At 36.5% G+C, this 25255-nt stretch overlaps 1 protein-coding gene across 2 annotated transcripts in view; it reads left to right on the top strand.

Annotated features, from left to right (window-relative positions):
- The window catches only part of FGF14 (fibroblast growth factor 14), a 376431-nt gene that overhangs the window by 272652 nt on the left and 78524 nt on the right, over positions 1–25255 (top strand). For both annotated transcript variants that reach the window (XM_063392380.1, XM_063392381.1), the window contains exons 2-3: positions 14845–14955; positions 23110–23213. In XM_063392380.1, coding sequence (XP_063248450.1) covers positions 14845–14955; positions 23110–23213 — 215 coding nt within the window. The remainder of the gene's footprint in view (positions 1–14844; positions 14956–23109; positions 23214–25255) is intronic.

The following is a 25255-nucleotide window of genomic DNA, read 5'->3' as shown; positions in this document are numbered from 1 at the left end:
CAGGTGTCAAGTAGGATGGGAAGTAATTTAACTTCTAGAGTGCTGTGGGTGAGTGCCATGAAGGCAGAGGGGCTGTTCCTCTTCAGGTGTGTCACTCAGGGGAGCTTTAACCATTATCACATATTTGTATAGAGTCATGACTTTAAGGTAGTAATTTTAATTTATTTGGAGAGAAACAGAGTTATTTAGCACCTTTTCCTGTTCTTCCTGCTAGGAAATTATTTCCTGTTAAGTCCAATTTTGAGAAAGTTCTGCCTTAAGGATGGCATTTCAAAGGATGTCCGTATTGGCTGGATTCAGATGTCTCACAACCTTTCCCAGACAAGTTTCACTGCAATCACCTGTTACATCATTGATTATTCATTATGATCATTTATCATTGAATCTGATGTTCTTCTATTATATTTTGATTCTGCTGAAGTTCCAGGGAAAACAAAATATGTTTTCCAACCAGTGAATACGTGGCCACGGATCTACTCTAGACCCTTGGGATCAGGTTCACCTAATTGAAGGAAAATTCTTGCTATCGAGAAATCAAAACTTGGGTATTTTATAGGTTCATGTTTTGACTGAAATGCAATTAATTAAAAATACTAATTTCTAGGAAATAATTGCTGTCACCCTGAAATAGATGGGTCCACTAGCCGTGAAGGGAGCCAAGGAGGACTGCATCAGATGTAGAAGTCCTACTGACTCTGGTCACAGAGTCTGGTCTAGAAGTAGCCTTTTTATGCTTCCTGAAATGCTGCACAGCAGGCCCGAGGAGAGCTGAGACCCACAGTGTTACTGTAAATCCCAAAACAAAGCTGTATTCCTCTTCAGAGCCTCCCAGTTCCCAGTGCCTGGACTGACAGCAGGCTGCCTGATGGAGCTGGGAGCCTGAACCTTTGGGAGCCTTCCCTTGGACTACGGTGGCAGCTTGGAATGTCCTGCTCTCAGCACAGCAGAGGAGAAAACTGGATTCTTCTCTCACAGGGAAGTCAGATTTCTAAAGAACAAGGCGTATTTTAGGGTGCAATAAATATATTTTGAAGTCTAAAATTTCCTGCAATTTACCTAGGGTTGTCTCCCTTCCATTTCTATCATCCAAAATGTTCTAATTATCTTAATTATATCTCTTGCCACTAAAATTTATTGTCTTTTAATCATGCCTGGAGTATAGACATTTCTGTGATATAAACCAGAAGCATTTAGTAATGTTTGGTTATTTAGGAGATTTTGAGAGTTTCAACATTATAGATTTTTGCTGTTGTCCCAAAAATATGTAAACTAATTTGCATACTAATTTCCAATTTACTCAACTTTAAATTTTTGTTGCCCAGAAAAATTGTGGATGCCCCATCCCTGACATTGTGTTCAAGGCCAGGTTAGATGGGGTGTTGAGCAACCTGATGTAGTAGTAAGTGTCCCCTGCCTATGGCAATGAGTTTGGAACTACATATTCTTTAAATTCCTTTTTAAACCAAGCCATTCTATGATTCTATGAAATGTCTCAGGACTTTTCAAAAAGTCTTACAGCTGTTTATGGTTTACAAAAACTGCCATTAAAATAATTTGTGACTTTTCAGAGGAGGTAATTCCACTGAGAAATTATGTATTCTGAACAACACATATCCAGTCGTTAACATGAATTAACCAAAACATAATTTTAGAAGCAAATTGTTTGATTTGAAATTGTTTGGAAACTGTTGACAAGGGTTTCTCTTTATTTTTTTCCCCCTTCCAGTTGCATTCATCAGTAGATGACATTTTGTTACTCAGATAGGATGTTTCTAATAAATGATGTCTATTTGCATTGACATCTTTTTATTTTATTAAGAGTAGCAAGCCTTTTCCCCTTCACTTCCCCCCACTCTAAGTTCCTCTTTTAAGGTCATTCCATTTGCCTCAACAATGGGATTAATACTGCTTTACAGAAACAAACACAATCAGTGTATAACTCGGGGCCTCTGACATGCTTGTAAATAGTGCTTTCTGTCTACCCAGTTATTAATTGTGTCTTTTCCAGTCCTATTAATTCCTTCTGTATAGCCTGGCAGGGACATCTACATACTGGACTAGGAAGCAGAAAACCACATTTGCCATGTTGGACTAACTGTTCATCCTCTCAGTTCTCTTATTTTGTTGTCTGTAAAGTGAGGGTGATTCTAATCCCTTGTGTTAAGGTATGGCCTGGAAATCTGCTGGCAGCAGAGTCTTTTTGCTGTGACTTTACAGTATGAGGCCAGTGCTTATCGTCCTCCAGGAACTGCCCCTGTGCTCTGGACCAGCCCAGTCCCCTCCAAAGCGGAGCCTGACCCTCCTCTCCTGATTGAGCCCCCCCTGCTTTGCCCACAGGGCTATCCCCACCTTCTTCATGCTGCTGGAGTCCAAGTAACATATTCACTAGAGCCTAAAGAATGTTGTAATTAATAGGGAACTTGAAAAATCTTGTCGATACTACAGATTTTTTAAGCTAAATATCATGGAAGAAGCTTGTCTTTGAACTTGAACAATAATTTCAGTTAATAGCTCTATGGTCTTTAAAATATATATTTCAAAATATTCAAAGCTAACCATGTTCTGAAATTAAAGAATGCTAAATAGAAGCACAGAGGCAATTTTTGATGCAGTTTTAGGCAGAAATTAAAACCTAGCTTTGGTTTTCTTTGCATTAGGGCTGAATATCTGGAGATTTCAGGAGGCAGCCAGGCAAATTCTATGGGACACTTGTCCTATCACCCAGTGAGAGGGTGTAGGTTCTGCCCTTATGAGAATCTGAATCTGGTAGTAATACTCTGCTTCCTTGATGTCTCTGTGTTTCCAGATTAGGGATATACCTATCACAAGTTCTTTAGATTTCAGGTCCATTCATATACATCAGAACTAGGCTGGAACCAGAAGCCTCAGAATCAGTCCCATTGACTCAGGTGGAAAAGATTTATGTGCCTCTGCTTTAGCTGGATTATTTGGTAGGTCATGACTATGTTTCAAGGTATTTTTCCTTGCAATATAGAACTCAAAGCAACAAAAGAGTCTTCACAGACTTTAACCATGTAGGGTAAAGGTGTGAACCTGGGAACCATCTGGAGTAAAGCTTTTATCTTCAGATAGATATTTCACAATTTTGATATTTTTTTCCCCAGTTTTGAAGCAGGTCTTTTTTTCATGTTGTCAATCAGTTGAACTTTACAGTTTTAACTCTCTTTATGTTGAACAAAATATTTCATTTGTTAGGAAACAAAGGATTTAAGCTCTGAATTTATGATGATTTGGTTTGTTTTGGTGTGAATAGCATGTTTTTCTGCAAAATACACAGTGAAAAATATGGTAGGTCAGTTTTGTGGCAGCACAAAGCTGACAAGCATGAGTCAGAGTCCTGGGAGCTTTTACTTTCTCTTTCCCCTTTTCCTTCTCTTCCTTCTCTGGCAAACCCACACTTTGCATACAGGTAGAAATAATTTCTTAGAAACATCAAATGTCGTCCACTTGATGAGGCTGCTGCCACAGATTTTAGTGAAGAACCTAATAAAGCATAAAGAAGGCTAATCCTCACTTTGTTTAGAGAAAGGAGTTTGGCTTGTGTGTCAGATCTGAAAAGTTGGACACTTCTGCTGTATTTGAGTTGAGAAACAGAGAACTATATCAAAGGTCTCTGAAAAACAAACAAGACTTCTGTTACAAACTGAGCTTCATTGAGAAGGGAGTAGATTAATTTCAGATAGCTTTCTAAATTAGTAATGTCCTGTTTGTTTGTTTGTTTGTGTGTTTGTTCTTCTCCACTGCCCATGCGAGCTGGAGAAGCTTAAAATTATGTTCTGATAAAAAGCAGAAGTGCTAGGTGTTCCAGCTCTGCCATGTTGCTCTTGAAGTGTGTGTAACTCTGCAGTGGAGATGTGCTAGGATACGAAAGCACACAGCATTACATGGTTAGAGGAATGTCACCTGTTACTTTATTGAGAGACACCAAAAAAAAGGAGGTTTGGAATTTGCCTTACTTAGTATCTTCACAAATAATTGGACATCTGTAAGAAATTAAGAGATGATGCCAGGCTTGACAAGGAATGATGATGATGCTGTTAACTCTTTTAGCCAAGCAGACAGTGAAGGAAGAAGCCATAGTTATGGAAGTATTGTGGCTCAGAAGCCTTGAGAAATATGTTTTGGGGTGAGATTTTTTGTCCATTTTATATTACGCATCTTGAGAGAAAATACACATTTGAAACTGCCATGGTTCTTCAGTCTGAGTCACCACTGTGCAAAACACACTTGATGGCAGGATGGTTGATGAAACTGCTGGTGGGCTTGGATCTTTGTACTGATATACCTCTGTGGTACAACCTGAAGTTACAGACTACACTGCATTTCCTGGTAGCTACAATGTGGAGTTTGTATCTTCTGTTAAGTTCACAGCCTGAAGAGAATCTGTTTCTATAAATTTGTAAAGGACATATGTGACCGAAGGCAAATTTGTTGTATTTGTTTAAGCTTACAAATCTAATTTGTTATTAAAGTTGTGATTGGGCAGCAGGGTAGAGGGCTATCATCTTATGTCCTCATGAATAGTCCCTATTGTTGGGCATGCACAGCTGGAAAACAATACCTGAACAAGAATAGAGCTGGGAAGCACTAAAGGAATGAGAGTACAGTAGGTAAGGAGTGAAAGACAGGATGTGAGAAACAGTGGAGGGAAGGGTTGCAATTTGAACATGTTAAGTAAGTGTGCATGGTAGATGCATAGCCAGTTCTCCATGATGAGAGAGCTGCACTGGAGGCAAATCAGGATGTAAAAAAATTGTCACTAAATCTCTGCAAACTTTCACTAGATAAGATGAGAGATTCCTTATAAATCTCTCATTTTTTATTTCATTTTCAGGTTATATATTTAAAAGCTATGTATTCTGGTCTGTGTTGTAATAAAATTTAAATTTAGAGATTGAAAGACCTATCAGTGTTTTTGAGGTATTTTTGGGCATCATCAAAACATGAACCAACTTTGAGCTCCTCCAAAATCTAGCATGTATTTTCAGTCTTGTGATATGTACAGAATAGTATTTTCAATCTTGGGATAGGTTATAGAATACTTTTATTTTCTGTAGGTGGCAGTGAGTGTCTGGGTAGTCTCTGCTGAGTGTGTCACTACTATATTATCAAAAGATTCAGAACTAGATTTACTCCTTATTAGTGAATACTCAAGTTGATCTGAACTGATTCTGCACATTTTCTCATAGATGCTATGAGTATAGTTCTGATTATTTTCTGGTGAGTAGCTAAATATCTGGACTAAATAGTGTTTCCAAAACAGTCAGGGTAATCTAAGCAGGATAACAGTTTGATTTTATTTGGGGTTTTTTTGTTTGTTTTTTCCCTCTAGGAGCATTAGGTAGAATAAATGGAATTTGCCAGTTTTGGCCATGCCTTTTTGTTCTTACTAGAGTCAGTCTTGAAAAAAGAGAAGTTCCAGAGAAGCAAAGTTGTTTGTGCTGAAGTCCCTCAAAGAGGTTTGAGTTGAGTGACTGCCTGTCACAGTTTCCTGTGATTGTCCTGTATCATTAGTGTCAAATTCTGCTGATTTCCTTAAAGCCCAAATCCTGGGGTCATGTAACTTCATAATAGTTTTTCTTTCTGTTTATTCCAAGTTTTCTTGGATAGCAGAGAGGAGGAGAAGATAAAAAAGCCTTGAAGGTGTGACCCAAGTTAACCTCAAACTCAAAAAATAAGCAGAGAGTAGCTTCAGTAAAGAGGTCTGGTTTTGTCATACCAATGATAGAAGAAATTAGTCTTTTATTCGGAATTCAAAAAGATTCAGACTGTGTTCTGCAAGTGCAGGGAATTATTTTCTTGTCTTTGTTTGAAAATCAGTTTTTCAAGCTGCTACTCTTAGGATTTCTGAATTGTGTCTAATACTACTGATTACAAAGCCTTGCAGTCTGCGGGCTGAAAGGACTTTCTTCTTACAGGGAGAATTTGGGAAAAAAGTATTTCAGGAAACCAAAGTAGCCATGCATTGCTTCTCTTTCTGTCATTTTCACTTCTGTTGCTGTTAGTGGTTTTGGAGTGTGTAAATGAAAATAGCAACCCTTTGTGAAATAGGAATGTAATGTTGTTTACAATGTTGAACAAAATGTTAAAGACACTGTATGTGTAATGATATTAAAAATTCTTTTGTGGCCGTTCTATAAGAATTAATGCCAGTGCATTCATGCTTTCTAGACAAATAATTTTTCTAAGTAAATAAAGCATTGTATTCATACTAACAGCACAAACTTCCACTTGTCTGATGGAACCTCTTCAATCTTGCTTTATACAAAACCAATAATGTTCTTAACTAATAACAAATATGGAAATATATTTATTTCCTTTTCACAATGGGATTATCCATTTCTCAATCAATATTCCTTTGGATTCGTGTACCTCCAGTAATATTGCATCTTCATGAAGAGGACTGAAATGCAATTTGCACTTAACAGATCTCATTTGCTGTGATTTCTTTGTAAAAAGACTTTGTAAAAAAATCTGTTCAGACAATGTTTATGAATGACATGGTTTGATAATGAGGATTTATGTTAAAGCATAAGGATTAAATAATTATTTTCTTTTAAATGAGTTTTAATAATTTGAAACAGGTTTATTTATCTTTGGTTCCTACTTAATGCTTTTATTTTGTTAATCAGGTGTTTACATTTGTGCACTAAATCGTTAGTACTAATGAAAAAAAATAATTCCTGCTTCTTTTGGCTTTCTGATTTATGTATTTAAACCTGCATAAATCTCAACTCAGTCTACTAAACTCAACAAACTATCATGTGGAAATGACAGCTTTTGATTTTTGTAATTTTATAAAATGTAATAATGTGTCTGTGGTGCCAGTAAAAAATTGAAGCTGCTGCATTTGGAGATATTTGAAATCTGCTGCACCTGAAATCAGGAAAGCTTTAAAGTTGTTCAGCTATCAAAGCGAATTGAGTCTTTGCTCTGCAATGTGTCCCTGACGCATCTTATGAGAAAAAAAAACCTTTTAGAGAGTGGCTGAGGGAGCAGGGCTTGTTTAGACCGGAGAAAAGGAGGCTCACAGGGACTCCCTCTCTACAACCTCCTGAAAGGAGTCTGTAGCCAGGTGGGGCTTAGCCTCTTCTCCCGGGTAACAAGTGGCAAGAAAAGAGTAAACGTCCTCAAGTTGTGCAAGGGAAGGCTTAGGTTGGATATTAGGAAAAAAAAAATCCCTCACAGGAAGGGTAAAAACATTGAACAGGCCGCCTCAGGAAGTGGTGGAGTCACCATCCCTGGAAGTATTTAAAAGACGTGTAGATGAGGCACTAAGGAGTGTGGTGGCGGAGGTGGCAGTGCTGGGTTAAGTAAGACTTAACATCTTAAAGGTCCTCCCAAACTACAAGAGTCTATGACTCTATATTTTGCAACTTCTAATCACTTCCTAACTAGGAAAAAATCTTCTTTGTCCCAGTTCATTGGCAGGGTAAGTTCTGGTTTTCTCCAATTTTTAGACTAGTCAGTAAATCAAAATTTCTTGAATGTAATGTGAAGGGTTTATTTCAATATTTTGAGCCATTGGCAAGAAAATGAGAGTAAATATAATACACTATGTTTTTGACAAGCATATTTCAGATGTGATGGTTTTGTATCTCTAAGAAGAGGTAATTAATTAAAGAGGGAAGTCCACTTAATTTTGTGGACTTTTATGTATTCTGTCAAGAATTAAATAAAGTTAATAACAAGTTATTGCCACTTGATATTACGCCACTTGATATTATGGAAGCTTCCTGAATATAACAATAGAAATTGGAATGTGGTGTAGGATTCAATACTTAGGGTTAAAATTATCTTGTTATCCTCTCTTCATTAACAGTTACCCTGCTGGCTTTGAATACTTGTAAAATGGATTGCTTGGGCACTTTGAAATTTAGTTCTAAGTCAGCTGGTGAAAGAAATAGAAGCTGACTTCAGATATTTCATTGCTTAGTAATGCAGCATGCAAGGAGGTAAGTAGTAAAGCTTGTGAAAATAAATGCAATGTTTAAACATTGACTTCTAAAAATAGAATTTATTTAGGAAGAGGAGTATCAAAATCAGTCTTTGATAAGTTAGGTGCTACGTGAAATATATTCAGTTACCTATGTAAAGGTCATCTATGCCCATCCCATTGTGTTTTCAACATTTAGTGACATCTTCAGAGAAATCTCATTCCTCAATCCCATTTATTTACTGATTCCAAGGGCAGTAAATTAGTCAAATTTTATACATACGTTAAATGGTAATAGAAGCTGTCACATTGCTGTGCTTTGTTATTTTTTTAAGTGTGAGCAAATTACATTTAGTGTTTAACAAAAGCTTTTTGTGGAAAGATAACAAAGCAGAGATTATTGCAAATTGAAGACACAGAAATTACTTAATTCTGGGATCTATTCCTTGATGCTTTTTTCTTTTCAAGAGAAACATTCATCAGTATTTTGTATGATGTTAACATTTTGCAGTTGAAATTTAGAATCAAGGATATGCCAGGTAGAACAAAGATGGTCAGGCACAGGAACAGCTTCAAAACATAATACCAGAATGTTATTTTATCTACATTATTAAGGTTCATTAAGATATACTGGGTATTTTTTAGGCTTAAGTGAAATGAAAAGGACAAATAAAACTGTAATAGCAAGACTTCTCTAACATGGAGTATAGACAGTAGAATTTTTAGTGTTTCAAAGTAAATTGAGAAAGTGAATTTAGTAACAGAGATGGGACCTTTTCATTAGTGGATGATGTTTTTTAGGTAAATATATTAAGCTGTGACTGGTGCTATCCAAGTAAGCTTGGAAGTAGAGACTAGCTTCTTCTAAATATTTCTGTGTATAAATACATAAACTAAGAAATCATTTAGATATTAAGAAATTGAAGACCTTTTAATTTTAGTGTAGTAGAAGAAACGTGGGTCAGACAGAACTGGAAGGCAGCGTTTAGGCAGGAATTTCCCAACACATCCATATGTTGCAAGATTAGAACCATCAGGTTTATACAGTATAGTGCAATAGGAATGCAAATTATTAACTGAATTTACGAAAATTAAACTACTGTGCTGGTGTAAAATTCTGATTTTGGAACAAAGGGTTTTCTGAACAACCTAATCTTTTACCCTTTCCAACAAATACCCTCTAAAAATATATATCTGGTAAAGGATGCTGTTAATTGTTATTCTGTAAACAAGTCTATTAAATCAAATCACCATGTAAATCTGAACAGATATAAATTATCCCAGCTATCAACCAAGTTTCTGTAATTCTATTGATGATCAAATTTGTTCAAGTAAAGCCATATAGCAAGAAACACATCTTATGTAGTTTGAAATGCTCTGTGAGAGCCAGAGACAAAATGCCAGCACCCACAAATGGAAGGGAGAACATTTTGCAGTTAACATAAAAACATTTGCAACACAAAGGCAAGGGTGCCAGCACAAAGGGGGCTTTTAAGAAAAGCAACCATTTTGCAAAACTCCAACCTGCTTTCATAGTTTACTGGGAAATTTCATAAACGCCGTGGAAGTGCCACTGACAATGACAGCAGAGGAACGTGGGAGGACTCTGTGTCTCTCAGCCGCGCTCTCAAAGCGGGGTTCTGCAGGAGATGAGCTTGTGATGTGAGACATAAACGGACAAAAAGTAGAGTTAAAAATAAACACCAAAGTTGAGTGCCCTGCAATCATCATGAGAACAGAAAAATAAGTGAGCAAAGAGAAAGCCACCTCGTTTCAGAACAAGTACTATTATTACTTATGGGAACAGGGAATAATGGAAGCTATTGCTTTTCTGAGTTCACATTATGTGCTTTTCCCTTCTGCCCTGAATAGAGCAAAACTTTCTTTCAAAAATATTTTTCTCTCAAGTTTTTAATTAAAGTTTAGTTTTCTGATGCGTATTGTGAGATGCTGAAATATTGTTAAAATGAGAGAGAAGTAGCATGTAAAATAAATGTTCATATTTTATCATTTCCTAATAACAATGAGAGAAAGTAAAAACACTATCAGAAACTTGGAAGCATTGAGACACCAGGTGATAGGACAGTCTAATAAAGAAGTTAGGAGTGTATAAAGCTTTTGAATGCAAGACTTGTATCACCGGAACAGCTGAAGACTTTAATAATGAAGGATGGTTTTAGATGCCTATTTAGGATTTTATCACCTTTAAATTAGGTACAAAGTTCTGTGTTTTGAATTCCCCATTGGCAATGTCCTGGCTTCAGGAAGCTTGTCGTTACAATTGCATAACACACATTTCAGAGGACCCTGCACTTTTATGTGCTGGAATGACGAGGCAAGGCTTGGCAAAAACAAGGCAAAATGTAATGTGATCATCTGCAAGGACTGTACCTGTTTGAGTACTGTTGCAATTGAACAGAAGCTACACTACATTTGAGAAGAAGATGACTTTTGAAAACTGGGAAAAGCATTACAGTAGAAACTTAAAATACCTGAAATGAGAATCCAAGAAAGAAAAAATATTTTTTAAGTAGAATTTTTTCCCTGCTTCCAGAGTGGAATTGCTTAGTGGAAAGTTTCTAAAATACTATGCACTACAGAGACATGTTTAAAATTTTTAAAAGTATCCAGACATTAATCTGAAGCAACAATATGTTTCTGTGCAGAAGTCAGTGAGGAATTGACGATATCTTGAACTGTGGTGTAGTGGATGGGGTCTAACCTGCCTGCAGGGGGGTAGTCAATTATGCAAAGTAGAGAGCTTCAGCAAGAGACATGGCAAGAAATCCAGTCCAACACACTCCATACATACACTACTGTTAGAGTACTCTGGTGTTAGAAGTCAGGAAAAGGCGTGTTTTGCACTTCCCAGGTCTTACAAAATAATAGGAATATGTATCTGGAGTGGATGAGACACTGGACTTTGGGTGGGTATTTTACTTCCCAGGCTCAAAAGGAATTTGGTGGTTGCAGGATTTTGGGGGGTTGACTTTTTTAAAAACTCTGAATAGAGACTATAATTAGGTTTTGTTATATTTCAATAAAGTTTAATAGATGAGGGAAAAGATTCCTAACAAATGTTGACCATAACATCAGCAAGCAAGGCATGACAGCCAAGTCATGGTGACTGAGTACCATAAATCTTGAATAAAAAATGCTCTATTTTATTTTTTTTTCTGGACCAATATGAGTGGTACTTTTAGTACCAAAATATCTAAAAGTGAAAACTGCTGGATGGAAGTTCAAAGAATAAAGGATAAGTACAACATGAAGGACCTGGAGCTGTTATAATGAGTTTGATGCTCTGCTATCTGAGCAGAATGTACCTCTAAATATTGGCTTTTATTGCCTCACTGAGCGACTCATTTTGTGACAGACTGATAGCTGAGTGGATAGTGCAGCTTATTCTCCATGAGATTGTGAGTTGATGTGAGACCAACCCCCCATTAAGCATTTGCTTGTCAGCAGGCTTTTATTTGGTACCTTTGCACAGAAGAGGGAGGAGATAAATAATAAGAGTAAAAAAAAGTCTTCCTCTGGTAAAAATTAAATATTAAAACTCCAGTGGATGCTAAGGGACTAATTTTTAAAATATACAATGGGCATATTCACTGCCGTTCTTTTAACATTTTAAATTCTTCTATGTCTTAACACTCATATTTAATAAGTTTTTTCCCTAGTTTATTTTAAATCTATAAAGTTTCTAAATACATCTGTCCTGGCAGATGTGTTGGAGTGGGGAAGTACATGCAAAAGCCATTCTCTCTGTGAACAGAAAATATCCCCAATTCAAAACATGAAGTGTCATAGTTGTGCTAGAGCAAGAGCTGCACTCAGCCTGTCATGAGCTAATGCCAAAGCCATTTTTGTAGCCACTATTTGAGAGAGAAGACATCTTAATTAAACTCTGCCTTTGTTGAGGACATCAGGAGAGCTACTGACAGAGTGTTTGTGCTAACTGCAATCATGCATCCTGCCATCACCACTGACAAGGAAAAAAAGCAAGAAAAGTGGGCTGCAAGTGGCTGCTGTCACACAGATTGCTGTGAAAAAGAGGCTTGAGGAGCTCTTGCTTTTCCATTCAGTATGGTTTTGAATTTTAAGAGACAACCTCTAATAATGACAAGTCAGAATAATTTTTCCCAACGCAGGGCATTGCTGACACATTGCTCAACCTCAGAAGTCAAGGCGCAAAAAAAAAGATAGATAAAAATCATTAGAGATGTTGAACTATTCCATAAATTTTGAAGCATGAGGTAGTTAGCTTCTTTTAGTTTCATTTCCCCTGAAATCAAGGTGTTTAAAGTTAAATAGAAATTATATTGTTCACAACCTCACTGTGGCAGCTAGGACTTAAAGAGAGCTAATAGCAAATTTTGTATGGTAAAATCATGAGAGCCAGGAGCTCTTTGGTGAGGTTGTCTGCTCTCATCCTGTTTCTGGTTTATTTTTTTGCTGTATTACCTTGCCATTATCTTTCTCTTACATGTGGCAAGATAAGAGCAAGTGTGAGGGTTGAAGGGTCAGAATAAATGCTGGTCTGTCTGTCACTGTGGTGAGCTGAAAAAAGGTGGCACACCCAGTACACCTGTGGACAGGCAACACCCGTCTTCTGCTGCTGTTTCTGGGCATTGCTGCTCACTCCTGCTGTCTAGCAGACAGAAAAAAAATTTAAAAGTGTGATCAACAAGGATTTGAGAAACTCATTTGTAAATCATCTGAAGAAGCTAAGACTGTTCCTGTAAGATTATTAAGAGACAAAGGATAGATAAAATGCTACAGAAATACAGGAACTAGCCGATTTCTCTTCTCTGCTTGCAGCCTAGGTGTCTCAAAAAGGACCTGAAAGGGTAATTTATCTTTCTGCAAGGAGAAGAGATAAACTTGTTGCCTGACAGGATTTGTCTGCTTCATCTTGGAGATATTTACCTTGAAGCTGTAGAGAGTACTGTCTTTGTGACTATTGCTTATTATGACTTGCATCAAGATTGATGTGTCATTTCACTTTCATTCAGATATAATTTTGGATAGCTGGCAAAGCAGGGTTAATTTTAAATGATAATTTTGATGAAAACAGATGAATGATTATTAGAAAGTATATTTAATTTGTCAATTTTGAAAAATGAATAGAATGAGTATAAAGAACAACTTTGAAAGTGACTTGTAAGTTGGACATTTTTCCCTTGAAGCAGTAGATGTAAACAGCTGGTGGCAGTGAGTTGACTGTACTTTGCCTTCCTATGAAACTTCTTTGCACTAGGAAATGTTGATAAAAAATCATTTGTTCATGATTCCTTGGGTATGCAAAGTGTTTTTCAAAATGCTGATGCTTTTCCTGTAAATAACTTTTAAAGATCTAGTTTTAATAATATTTTTGTTATACTTCTACTTAGTCTTTAAAGATGCCTTTTTAATGAGTATTAAGCAAGCATGTTTAAAGTTGTCAATTTGAAGCACACACTGAAAGCATACATTGACAGGAATAGTGCTTGTGTAAAAGGAACTCACTTTCCATTTTTAAATTATGGAAACACTTTTGAATCACCTGATGAAATTGGTGGAGGCACTACATTCAAAAGAATTCAAGTTTAACATGTTTAATTTCTTTAGAAATATTTGTTTCTGAGTATTCATGTATAAAGAAAAACTTCTGATAATGTAAAATGTAACAGAAAGCAAAATTTTCAGTTAAAATAAATTTTAAAAATTTAAGTCGTAACTTGCTTATATGCTGATCTTTGATTGTCCATATTATTTATTTCCGTGCCTCAGATGTCTTACAGTGTTACTATTTATAGTAACAGTTTTTTATTACATTTACAGTTTATCTTGTATTTTTAATTTAGATGGGCTTATTGTTTAATATGACTTTGTCGTTTGGATATTCAATAAAAACTTAACATTTGCAGGATAATTTCGTAGAACTGAGCCTCTATAGAAATTTCTGTATGTACCATTCAGAGGCAGTTTTGTTTATCGCTGTTTGTTTTCATGTCCCCTTAAGATACTCTAAGTAACCCAGCATGATTAATTGTGAGAGCAATTATACACAAATTTTGTATTCTGCCCACAGGCGTGCATGAAAATACTTTCTGTCTTCCTTCAAAGTTCACATGTTTATTTTATTATATATCTGTATCAAAGTATTTAGTAATTTAATTCATTATTGCAGAGCTAAACATGGCATGATATAGATATTTTAATGCTAATATTCTCACAAATTTATGTACTGGCTGCCTGGAACTGAGCCTAATAGTTAATGTTTAACAATATTAATACTGATATCACACAGAGGTAGTTCTGTTGAATTTTTTAAAGATGTGATGCCTTTTTCTCTGAACCAGTTGTGCAACATCTCAGTTCTAGCTTGGTTAAAATATTCTGGGAACTTCAGATGCACTGTTACAAATTACACCAGATAAGTTTACCACTTTTGATAGGAAAGGAGACAGACCTTTTCCTCCCAATTTCCTTAAAACTTATGTGCAGTACAGTAAGTTGCTAACATATATGAAACCCGTAGGGTTTTTCAAATGTTTTGATAGTTTTTATAATGGGCTATATTTGTTGCTGGAGTCTAAATTTCTTTGCAGGGCTTAATATGGTTTAAGCTTTTGACTGTGGGTATTTCGGGTGTTCTTTTTTCCTCTGTTTTACCTGTATTAATTATAATGAAGGATGTTGGAGGCAGAGAACAGGACACAGAGCTGACCTAACAACACTCTGCAGAGAGATTTTTCTCCATCTCCATCAGCACACATCCTGTTGTAGTATTTACTTTTAAGACAGCATTGCTGCTTCACCAAACATCCTCCTACAGTGAGAGAAGTAGGGATAACTCTTGGAAAAAGTTTTGAGGCTAGTGACACAATATGTTTGTCTTTCAGATCCCCAGCTCAAGGGTATAGTGACCAGGTTATATTGCAGGCAAGGCTACTACTTGCAAATGCACCCCGATGGAAGTCTCGATGGAACCAAGGATGACAGCAGTAATTCTAGTAAGTGACTGCCCCAGGGGAATGTGTTAATGGCACCCGCACACCGCACCCCTCGGATGTGTTTGCACAGGCACCCTGCTCATGCCTGCCTTTGGAGGGCTCCTGAATGTCCAAGGAGGAGGGGGCTGTCCCTTCAAAGCCCCATGACCACCAGCATGGCTCGTGCAGCACGTTGGCCTAAATGTGTCCTCTCTGAAGGGGAAGGCATAAGTGCTCATGGAGGGAGACATTTAGGCCAATGGATGTCTCTGGTAATTTTATATAAGTGGTAAAATTATATTAAAAGAATTCTTTTTGTATAAAAACTATGTATCTAACAAAAAAAATCTTCCAGTAAATAACAAAGAAATAACAAGACATGGAAAATAAATTTCCCAAAAAATCTGAACTTACAAGCAAATAAATGTATGCTAAACTATCAAAGACCTTTCTAAAACACCTACTAAATTACCTTGCTGAATGTACCAAAAATTTTGGGCCTAAAAATCCTACTGCAGCTAGAATTCCAATCAAGTTAAGAGATTTCTGCCACTGTAGAGACAGCAAAAGTGGCAGTTTTTAAAAATGTTCCAAACAAAAGAGATCTTGAAAGGCCGTGTGGGTTGCTGCTTTGGTATGCTTTTCCTATGATACTGCTACATATTTTCATTCAATGAGCATATATATATGTATGTTTGATAACCTCAGCTGCAAATGGTAATTAAACAAACCTATTATTACTCTAGAGACAGTTGATTTATGTTTTATTTTAATTATAGTGACATATATAAGTAACATTTCTGTGTCATCTTGAATTTTATTTTAAGCACTTTTAATACACAGGATTTATCTTCTTATTATGCATTCATAAATAACCCCTTAGGTTCCCCAAAAATGCTGAAATTAGGCTACAGAAATTAAGGTATTGAGGTTTCTGCCTTATATTGGTAAGGTCTCTATTTTAATTGATTCACAGCTGTCATTGATAACACCTTTCATCAGCAGGTAGCATGATCATCTTTTATTGTTTGTTTTGGATGGATTTTTTTTAATTGAGAGAAACTGGTTAATGTATTTTTATGTGTATCTCTCTGCTTGTTTTCCAAGTATTTTTGTTCCCCTTCGATGCCCTCCCCATCCCACCCCCATCCTTGTTTCTTTTCTTCCCTCCATGTGTCCATCTCTCCTGCCCACTTCAGTACTGGAGTACATACTAAGATGTACATGTACTTAAACAAGACAAGATGATTCTCACTTTTTATAGAATCTTTGCCTAGATGAGGACTGAGAACTGTCTTAGGGTACAAATGCCTATCTCTCTCCCTTTGCCCATCTCTCTTATTTTCAGCTTCAGCGAGAAGGTGTGTACGCCTGCAACAATTTTGTCATGCTTTATTGTTATTTTTGAGAGGTTTTTTAACTCTTAAATCTCTATGGATTTGGATTATTTTCAAAGCTAGACCACAGTAACTTACTTTTCTCTTTTTGATGTCAGCTTCACAAATCATCCTCTTTTTTTTTTACTCTTTCTCTCCCTTCTTCTCTGTATTTCTGATTTTTCGGCTCTCTGCCCATTTCCCTTACTTTTCTTTTTCCAAAATGCAGAATGAATAGTCTATATTATAAATATTCTGAAATATTGAACTTCTCCAAATTCAACCAAATACCATCTAAAAGTATTGTGTATTTTGCATAAATAGTGTTAGATAAATTGTTTTACTCCAAATGTGTTTTTTTTGGCTAAAAAGGTGTAGGGTTTTTTTCCACAAAGACATTTTTTTCTGTCTGTAACTGGTGGGATTATTTTTTTCCTAATTACTCCAGTTTTCCAATATTTTTTAGTACAGTTTACAACAGAAGAATGAAAAATTACTATGTTTGCCAGGAAGGCCTACAGTCTACATCTGAAATTTTGTTGGTATATGTATCAACGCTATATTAAGAGCTGAAAACATTTACCTATGTGGTATATTCATTATTGTATGAATATGTGTTTGTTTCTTTTGTGCTACCATTCTTAGGTTTTTTCCTTTTCCACTCTGTTGCCTTTCAATTCCTGATGAACTTTTTTCCCTCTATTAATTTTGTTTATTGCAGCATATGTTGTTTTTCCTTCTCTCTTTCACTTTAAAACAATGATTTTCTCATGGACAGAATTTCTAGAGTTTTGACATTTTATTTTGTGAGCCCCTTAGCGTGATAATATCTGTCTGAGGCTTACAAGTGAATAACTTTTGGCAGCTGCCCTAGGGAGAAAATCCTGCTTCTGACCGTGGTGTTTGCAGGCTGCCCATTCAATGTGCCAAGTGGGTGAACGGATGGAGATGTATCAGCTGTCCACAGGACAGATAGAATAGTGCATAGTGAGGATGACTTCCATTCAAGGTGTGTTTCATACAAAAAAAGGAAATGCAGGCTGCCACAGGGTGTGCATTCCTGCCAGCCTTCCACCTGTCTTCTGCACTATTCGCTGTCCCTGAGGAGAGCCCACTGGGAAACTGGGTGTCAGAGAAGCTAGAGAGAGTGAGGACTGAAGGAGAGAAGAAAGATGTAGTTTCTTTTTTGTCTTCAGCAAGGACACTGTTTGAGGCTTAGTCATGCTGCTACTTTTTGTGCTGTTGCCATGTATTCTGTGTCAAGCAGTTAGAGAAGTACTTGAAGTTAAAATTCCCTCAAGTGCCTATTATGTTTTGTACTCATTTTACATGTATGTCAGTATGCATAAGTTTACACACTTTCGGAGTCACAGTGTTACAGAGTGGTAGCTCAAACTGAGATTAAGAGTCACTTCTACCTGAAGTCAAAATGAATTGTACCAGTGGTTTTAATCAGCTGCTCATTGTCCCAGTTTGTGTAAAGGCTAGAGACTGCAGAGAGAGATGACAGGATTTTTGGTGCATCACTGTGGGCAAACACTGGCATGAAAAAGGAAGGAAGATGTGATGTGTAATTGCATCCCTGAATGTACTTTCGTCTGCTTATGTTGATGGCCATGATATTAGAACCCAGCCAAAACAGACCAACAGGTTTCACTTCATTATTGTAATTTCTTTTCATAACTTTTCCAAGACGATGATGTTTCATGAAGCAATTGTAATCAATGCACCTATTGGTTAATGGTGCTGAATTTCCTTAAATCACTTCACCAAATCAAGGCTGTTAGCCAAACAATTTTATGTGTATGGTCTGTATTTTTTTTTTTTTTGCCCCACTCTCAGTGATATCTTGTTTTAGCTATTTTTTTTCATTTAATTTCTCTAATGCCTTTCAGTTTCTGCTTTGCTTTTGTGTCTTGCTTGCAGCAAAGGCAGGAGTGACTGTGGTTAAAGCTTTGGTTACCGAGGTCCTGCTCAGTGTAGCTGTCACACTCACTCTAATTTTTGTGGAATTTACAGGTGCAAATGCAGCTTGCTTCACTGGCCTCATCATTATTAATTAGGAAAAACAAGCTACCACACAGAAATCATAAAGAGACAGAAAAGATTTCCGTATGTGCTTGTAGTAGCAAGCATTGCATTCTCCTCCTGTCCTCCTCACCTAACCGAGCTCATTTTTAGGCTTTGGTCTCTCATCAAAGTTTTGTCTCATGAATGAAGGGTAGGTTTAGTAGGAAGACTAATTAATTTAAGAAAAAGACAATTCTGACTTTTTGATTTCTGAGATTGAAACCTTGAATCTTTCAGCACTATAGCCTGTTTTAATTCACCTAGAGTGCATCTCAGCCAGCAACCACTGAAAAAATGCAACGCAAGTGATGGTACTTTCCTTTATAGGTGCAGACCTGATTGTAACACTCAAATGTTGCAATTTGTACCCCTTATGAATTTACATATTGTGTTTATAACATGTTTATAATATTCTCTAATTAAAAGGACATTTTTTGCTGGTAGTCTTATTTCATGAGACATAAGACATATCACTTCATTGATAAATGAAAAACTGAACATTATCCAAGAAACTTTGACTAAGCTATGCTGTGCACATCTTTTATTATGCTGCAGCATGCTTTACCTCCTTTGTGGTGCTTGGTACCTGGGAGAGTTTCTTTTCAAGAAATCCTGCAATCATTTAGTATTCCCTTATTTTCATCTTTTAATGCATGCTTCTAATGTTCTAGTTATATCTTCCAAATTGAATGTGGAAGTATTAACTTCTTAATGTCTTTATAAAATATCTACCAGTATCATAGTTTGGTTTGAAGATACTCAAAAAATAACCTTTACAGCACCCTTGTAAAGTAAAGGAGATAATTAGATAGAAATAAAGCACATAAAGATTAGCAAAAAAACACCTGCAGAGCCATTAAATTTGGATTAATGAATGTTAATTTTGGATTACTGCACTAAAGTAACTGCAGCCTGATGCTTGCACTGGTTTTTACTGAAGTTTGTCTTCAAAGAATTATACAGGCATTTACTCATGTATTTACACCACCTCTGGAAGTTAGGTAAACCTGTTTCTCCCAGTGTGATAATCTTAGTCTGACAGGTCAATGTTCAGTCATACTTAAAAAAAGTTTTAATTATGTCTTCAGTAACATTGGGCAGGTAGAATGGATTTGCTGCATAAGAAATGGATGGGCAAACCTCTAAACACCAAACTCCTTGCAATCTAAAAGATGTTTTGATGGAGTTGTCATTTTTGCCTGTGGGCCTGCAGATGAAAATAAATTGAAGAGATAGTTGCCTTGATCTGATTGGAGATTTGGTGCTGTGGAAAGTTTTGTTGACTGTCACTCCTCTGCAGTGTGCGTGCACAAGAGACTGCAAGTTCATAACTCTTAAACAATCAGTCTGTGGCAAAATTCTTGAGAAAAACAGTGATCTGCAACAACAATTTCCTTGTAGCTGCAAGTCAGTTGTACCTAAATAAACTTTCACAAGTATATGGAAATATCTGATTTCAGGCATTTCGGATTTCAAGTTAATGGCCTGTGTTGGTGTAAAATAAAAGAAGGAAAAAGTTATATGGCAGTTTTGTGTTTTGCTCAAGCAAGGAGTGATTGCTTATAAAAAAAGTGGACTCAAACTTTTGCTAAAACTTTTTGAAGATTGGAATCCAACTCAGATTTGGAGTTCATGCAAATCTCCTCCATGAAACCTAAACAAATAAGCCCTTTTCATGCCAGTTGTTCCTGATAACTCTTCCTACCCCCATATTCTGAACTTTCTTTGTGGTGGGAGTGGGCTTGCAGGCTTAGGAAAAGGAGGAGAACCCAAATGCTTTATAGGTGTGGTTTAGATAGAATACAGAGCAAAACAAAGGGAGTGTGCACAGTCTTAGCGCTGACAAGGAGAAAGGGGTTTACTTGCACCATTTCTGCCAAGCAGTTCCCTTGTCTTCCCTGATGCTCCCACATCTTATTCACATTCGGAGTTACCAGGCTTTCTACTCAGGCATGCAGCATGGGAACACTGAGCACCAAGCACTGCTGTATTTCCTGAGCTGTTGGAGGGTGCCCCCTCCTCAACTCATCTGTGGACTCAATGAACTGGTTTTAGGCACATAAAGGTGTTCAGGGACCTCACTCCCCTTTCAACATATTTTGGTTTCAGATCATTTTCTTAGAGAGAGAAGGAAGCAGAGGACATGGCTCTTTTTAGTGACACTCTCAGATAAGAACGTTTGGCTGTGCACAACTGGAATGCCAGCAGACTCTAGAAGGCTTTCTGCTTTTTTCAGAGCAGGTTTTTACTAGAGTGAGCTATATCACAAGGGAAGCCTAGGAATGTTTGGAATGTGTAATTGAACACAAAAGTCTTGCTCAGTGAAGAGTACTGCTCAGTCAGGTTCTGGGGGAAATCGAATTTCTTTTGGCCTGCTTCAAAGTTTGTTAAAACCACATGCTGTGCCTTATTGGTGCATGTTTTGCTGACCCCAGTATGAAACACGTTGCTGAACATTTGTCAATCAATAGCTGAATGTAGACTGGCCTCCCTAGTTTCACTCAAGTCTGAAGGATTCTGTGAAACTTATTGAATATTCTGAATGTGCAGAATTGCAGCATTTCTGGTCACACTCCAAAATTTTAAGGGTTTAGACTAATTACAGGATCTCTGAAAATCTCCAATTAAAATTTGGTGGCAGTAAAAACTACATGCCCTCCACAGTGCTTTCTGAATTCACCAGCAACTATAAACCACTTCAGTAACTTTACAGGCTGCACACAACACTGCTGTGTTACAGACTTGTAATTCTTGTTCAATGGTGGTTGGATTATTTTTTCTAGCTTTGGTGTTTTATTTTTATTGGTAATATGGCAAATAGTATCTACATTTCCAAAGTTTTGACTGAGCCACTATGACTAGGAGTTAGTTTTCATTGGCTGACTTAGTTTGCATGGCTGACTTGTCTTTCGTGTTCACCTCTTTGCTTTTAAGTATTGTTTGTTTTTCCTTCCTGGTGTTCCCTCAATTGTTTCTTCAGTCCCTTTAGCAGAGTGTTCAAATGCAGGTTTGCTCCTGCAATTTCTTTTCTTCTAAGAAAAAAATCCAAGCTCAGTTGCCCTCTGATACTTGGTTTTGCTGTGACAGACTCCCTGTCCACAACCCACGACAGTAATTTTACTGGTTTTGAAATTGTTTTATTTGAGGTAATGACTTTATAACTAACTTTTGACTTCCAAATTATATTGAACTAAAAGCCCTCAAGCCATGCAATGTTTAGCCTATATACACTTAGGATATCTTTTCTTTGAGTGCCATATTTCACTGTTTTACATTTATTAGAGAGGGAACCTTATCTGTACCAATTTTTTTTTTAGTAAACAGCACTGTAATATCCTAACATATTGGAGAATTTTGGAAATGACAGAATTTAAAATTTTATTTATTTGTGCTAATTCGTGTCATCTCTTTGATTTTCTTTGTAAGCCTGCCAAATTGTTTTCAGTTCTTCTAGAGCTCTTTTGAATGTGTTTTTCTTTCTACTGCTCTAGAAGAACTCTGCCACAATTCCTAGCTTATTATTTCTTTATGTATTCCTAAAATTGTCTGATGTTACATTCTTTTTCTGCATGACTATGCAGAAGGAGTCTTTTTTTTGTACACATACCTATACTGCTACTAGTCTACCTATGGTTTGTATCTCAGTTGTAAAGACTTGTTCATAATCATCATGAACAAACTTTGGATTTTTGCCCTTTGACCAAACAGGAATTTTCACACCTTGAGAAATGTATTTATCTACTGCAATTAGATCCTTTTGCTCTTGATTTGGGCTTTAGCTCTGGCATTCTGATTACAGATAGCCTCATACAGTGCACTTTTTGCTTACACCTATGGACACCCTTCTTAAATTTTGAGGAACTCACTGTAGGTCTTACTGTGTTCCTGAGACCTGACCTGGTAGAAACATAGTCCCCACTTCATATGCTGAACACACGGGTTGTGCTTTTGGTTTTTATCCAAGGACTTGGGAATCCTTGGCTCATCCACAGTGGAAAAACATTTAGAATGAACTCTGTCTCATCCAGGTCTTTTCTTTCTAGACTGATGTGCGCTTTGCATCTAATTTTCTAGCATGAGTCAGTAAATGTAATATAGGTGTGTGCTGTCATAAGTTTTAGAAGAATTGGTTCATGCCACCTACTTATACAACTTTTGGTTTTTCTATGGTGAGGCTGGTAAACTCCCACTGTTCACACTGGTCTTTTTTCAAACAGTAATCAAAGTTGTGGCTGTTTGGATTACTACAGAGGTACACAGTATTTCTAGGGTAGTTTTTATTAGGTGGTTTTCTAATTATTTTCTAATTATTACCCTGACTTCTGTATTCTGTTCAATAACATTTATGCACATTTAGAGTCAAACACATATTTCAGTGCTTTTATGAACTATGGTAAGCCTCTTTCATTACCTGACACCAGTGTCTTACTGCTTGTATCCAATATGTAACTCACAGAAGCAAAGAAAAAAAATTAAATCACAGGAATCACAGATCCCTTGACATCAGTCTTTAATGGGGGTACCTCTTAATCAAAAACCATAAAAATGCCCAAGAAAATAAAGAACGACTTGTGAGAATCAAAGAAGTAAGATTTTTCTGAATTAGTCTATTTTTAAAAACATAAAAAATACACAGGAGCTACTTTTCTTTCTTTTTTGCTAATGCTGTTTATTGGACTGTTGTATTAACCGTAGCATATTTATATCTGGTCATGTTTTTTCTTCACAGCTTTATTCAACCTTATACCAGTGGGGCTCCGAGTTGTCGCTATCCAGGGTGTAAAGACTGGGTTGTATATAGCCCTAAATGGAGAAGGTTTCCTCTACACATCAGTAAGTACCGTGCTGAGCTCTGTTTAGAGGGCACAGCTGAAGCTGAAATCTTTGCAGGAGGAAGATGTGTGCCCACTTCCAAGCAGTTCTGTAATGTCTGTATGTGTGGCACACACCGTGCTTGTGTGGGGCGTTATCCACAAATGGGACACAGTAGAAACTACTGTGTACTGCCTATGAAAGACTGAATGCTAGCAATCCTAAACAAACATACCATAGAGCTCTTTTCCTGGCAGGCTCTAGTGGTAGAGTGCCATGTGCCACAAAGATTATAATTTTTAATTCAATTCTTCAATATTTTTAAATAAAGACCTGCCGTTATTTTCTTAGTGATTTGTTGATCAGAATCCAAAACCCCCTCCAACCATTATTTTTATTGATGAGATTTATGAGTGCAACTTCCACCTAAAAGGTCAGTAACAGGCTAATGGTTTATCACCACAATCTTGTAACTGTATACTTAGCGTCACTGATAGTTTTTATATCAGATATAAGGAAAATAAAGAGTTCTGTGAGGGATTGTTACCTCTATGGAATGATCAAAGCTTTAAAAATAGTCTTTTGAGTCACAAAGAAGACTGCTGGATAAAGTGACTGGAAAGACCTCAGATTGTTTCTGGTGTTTCAAATGATTTGATGCTAATCACTCAGTGTGTTGTGAATATAAAATTCCTCAGATTTGTATAAATTTAAAGGCAAACAGACTTTAATGTGAACAGGCAGTTCTGTCAGGTATTAACAAGGTGGCTTAAAGATTTTTCATCACTGTATTTTTATTGACATTTATGTTAAATTTATTTACATAGTGCTTTTTCTATTTTTTACGTCACACAGTTCTTAATTCCCAACTGAGTTACAATGCACTGCTTTGTTTTCAGTGTCTGTTGAAAGGAAATTGGAAAGATTAAATTTCTGATGGCCCAAGGGAAAGTATTCTGTTTGTTTCAAACATACAATTGTCTTGCAAAAGCTAATTAGGAAGAAAAAATGGAACTAATCTTGAATGCCAATGTCAAGACAAAGAGAAAATTCCTCCTCATAAAATGCCTGCTGGAAACTCCAGCAATATTATCTACATTTTTTTTTACACGTATGCAAAATAAAAATTCTATCACAGGAAAACATGCAATATTTACTATCAGAAGGAAGAAAACTTGAAGAAAAAACCTAGAGATATTAGAGGAAATAAATTACTGACTTTCCAGTTCCATTGCATTGTGGGGGGAGTTAATTTCTGAATCATGGCATAAGGAGCATTTTTTTAATGTGTTGGCACAATGAAAAGTACATTCTTGCCCAGCACTGTTCCTGAAGTGAGTTCTCCATCTTCCTGAAAGAAATACAAATTTCAGAAGATGTGCTGTTTCCTGATGTTTTCCTTAATTTTGCAGGGGGACCACACATGTACAAATTGTGGTAGGCACTGTTTTTATGTATTATTCTAGAAATGATTCAAGTTAAATGAAGCTAAGTGGGGAAAGGAAATGAGTGTTTTTATAATGTACTGCTTACTCTTCGTTGTGCAGAGAAAGAAAGATGAGTGGCCCATTAAATGACACATTTGACACATTAGAAAACACAGCGGAAGACTTTGTTATGTCTGCAAAATGATTTTCAACTTAAACTTTTGTCAAGTAGAAAAATAATAACATTTGATCAAAAATTTAAGGGTAATGGTTTCAAAACATCGGTGCTATAATACAGGTTTGTTTGTTTCATACTAATGTATTGACAAAACTGGTAAGATATATTTTTGTCTCAGTGATTGCCTGTTTTCACCTTAAAGACCAACGCATTTGAATATAAAATGAGAAAGCATCAGAGAGAAGTCTGTGTTCTCCTGAGGATCAAGATGAAGAAATAGTGTATGCAAAATTATATATCACCATTTGTAGAAAAATATTTTTAACCATTCCATTCACTTTGAGTTGCTGTCTTGGTGGACTTTTTGACTCTTTCACATCTGCGTATCTCTTGCACCTAAGTGCAGAAGTTCTGTATTACATGTCATGTGTTTTTCCCTTGACTATTTAGGAGACAAT

Source organism: Prinia subflava, chromosome 3 (genome assembly GCF_021018805.1).
Source record: "Prinia subflava isolate CZ2003 ecotype Zambia chromosome 3, Cam_Psub_1.2, whole genome shotgun sequence".
Lineage (NCBI taxonomy): Eukaryota > Metazoa > Chordata > Aves > Passeriformes > Cisticolidae > Prinia > Prinia subflava.
The sequence above is the reverse complement of the archived record's forward strand: the minus strand, read 5'-3'. Positions and strand labels throughout refer to the sequence as shown.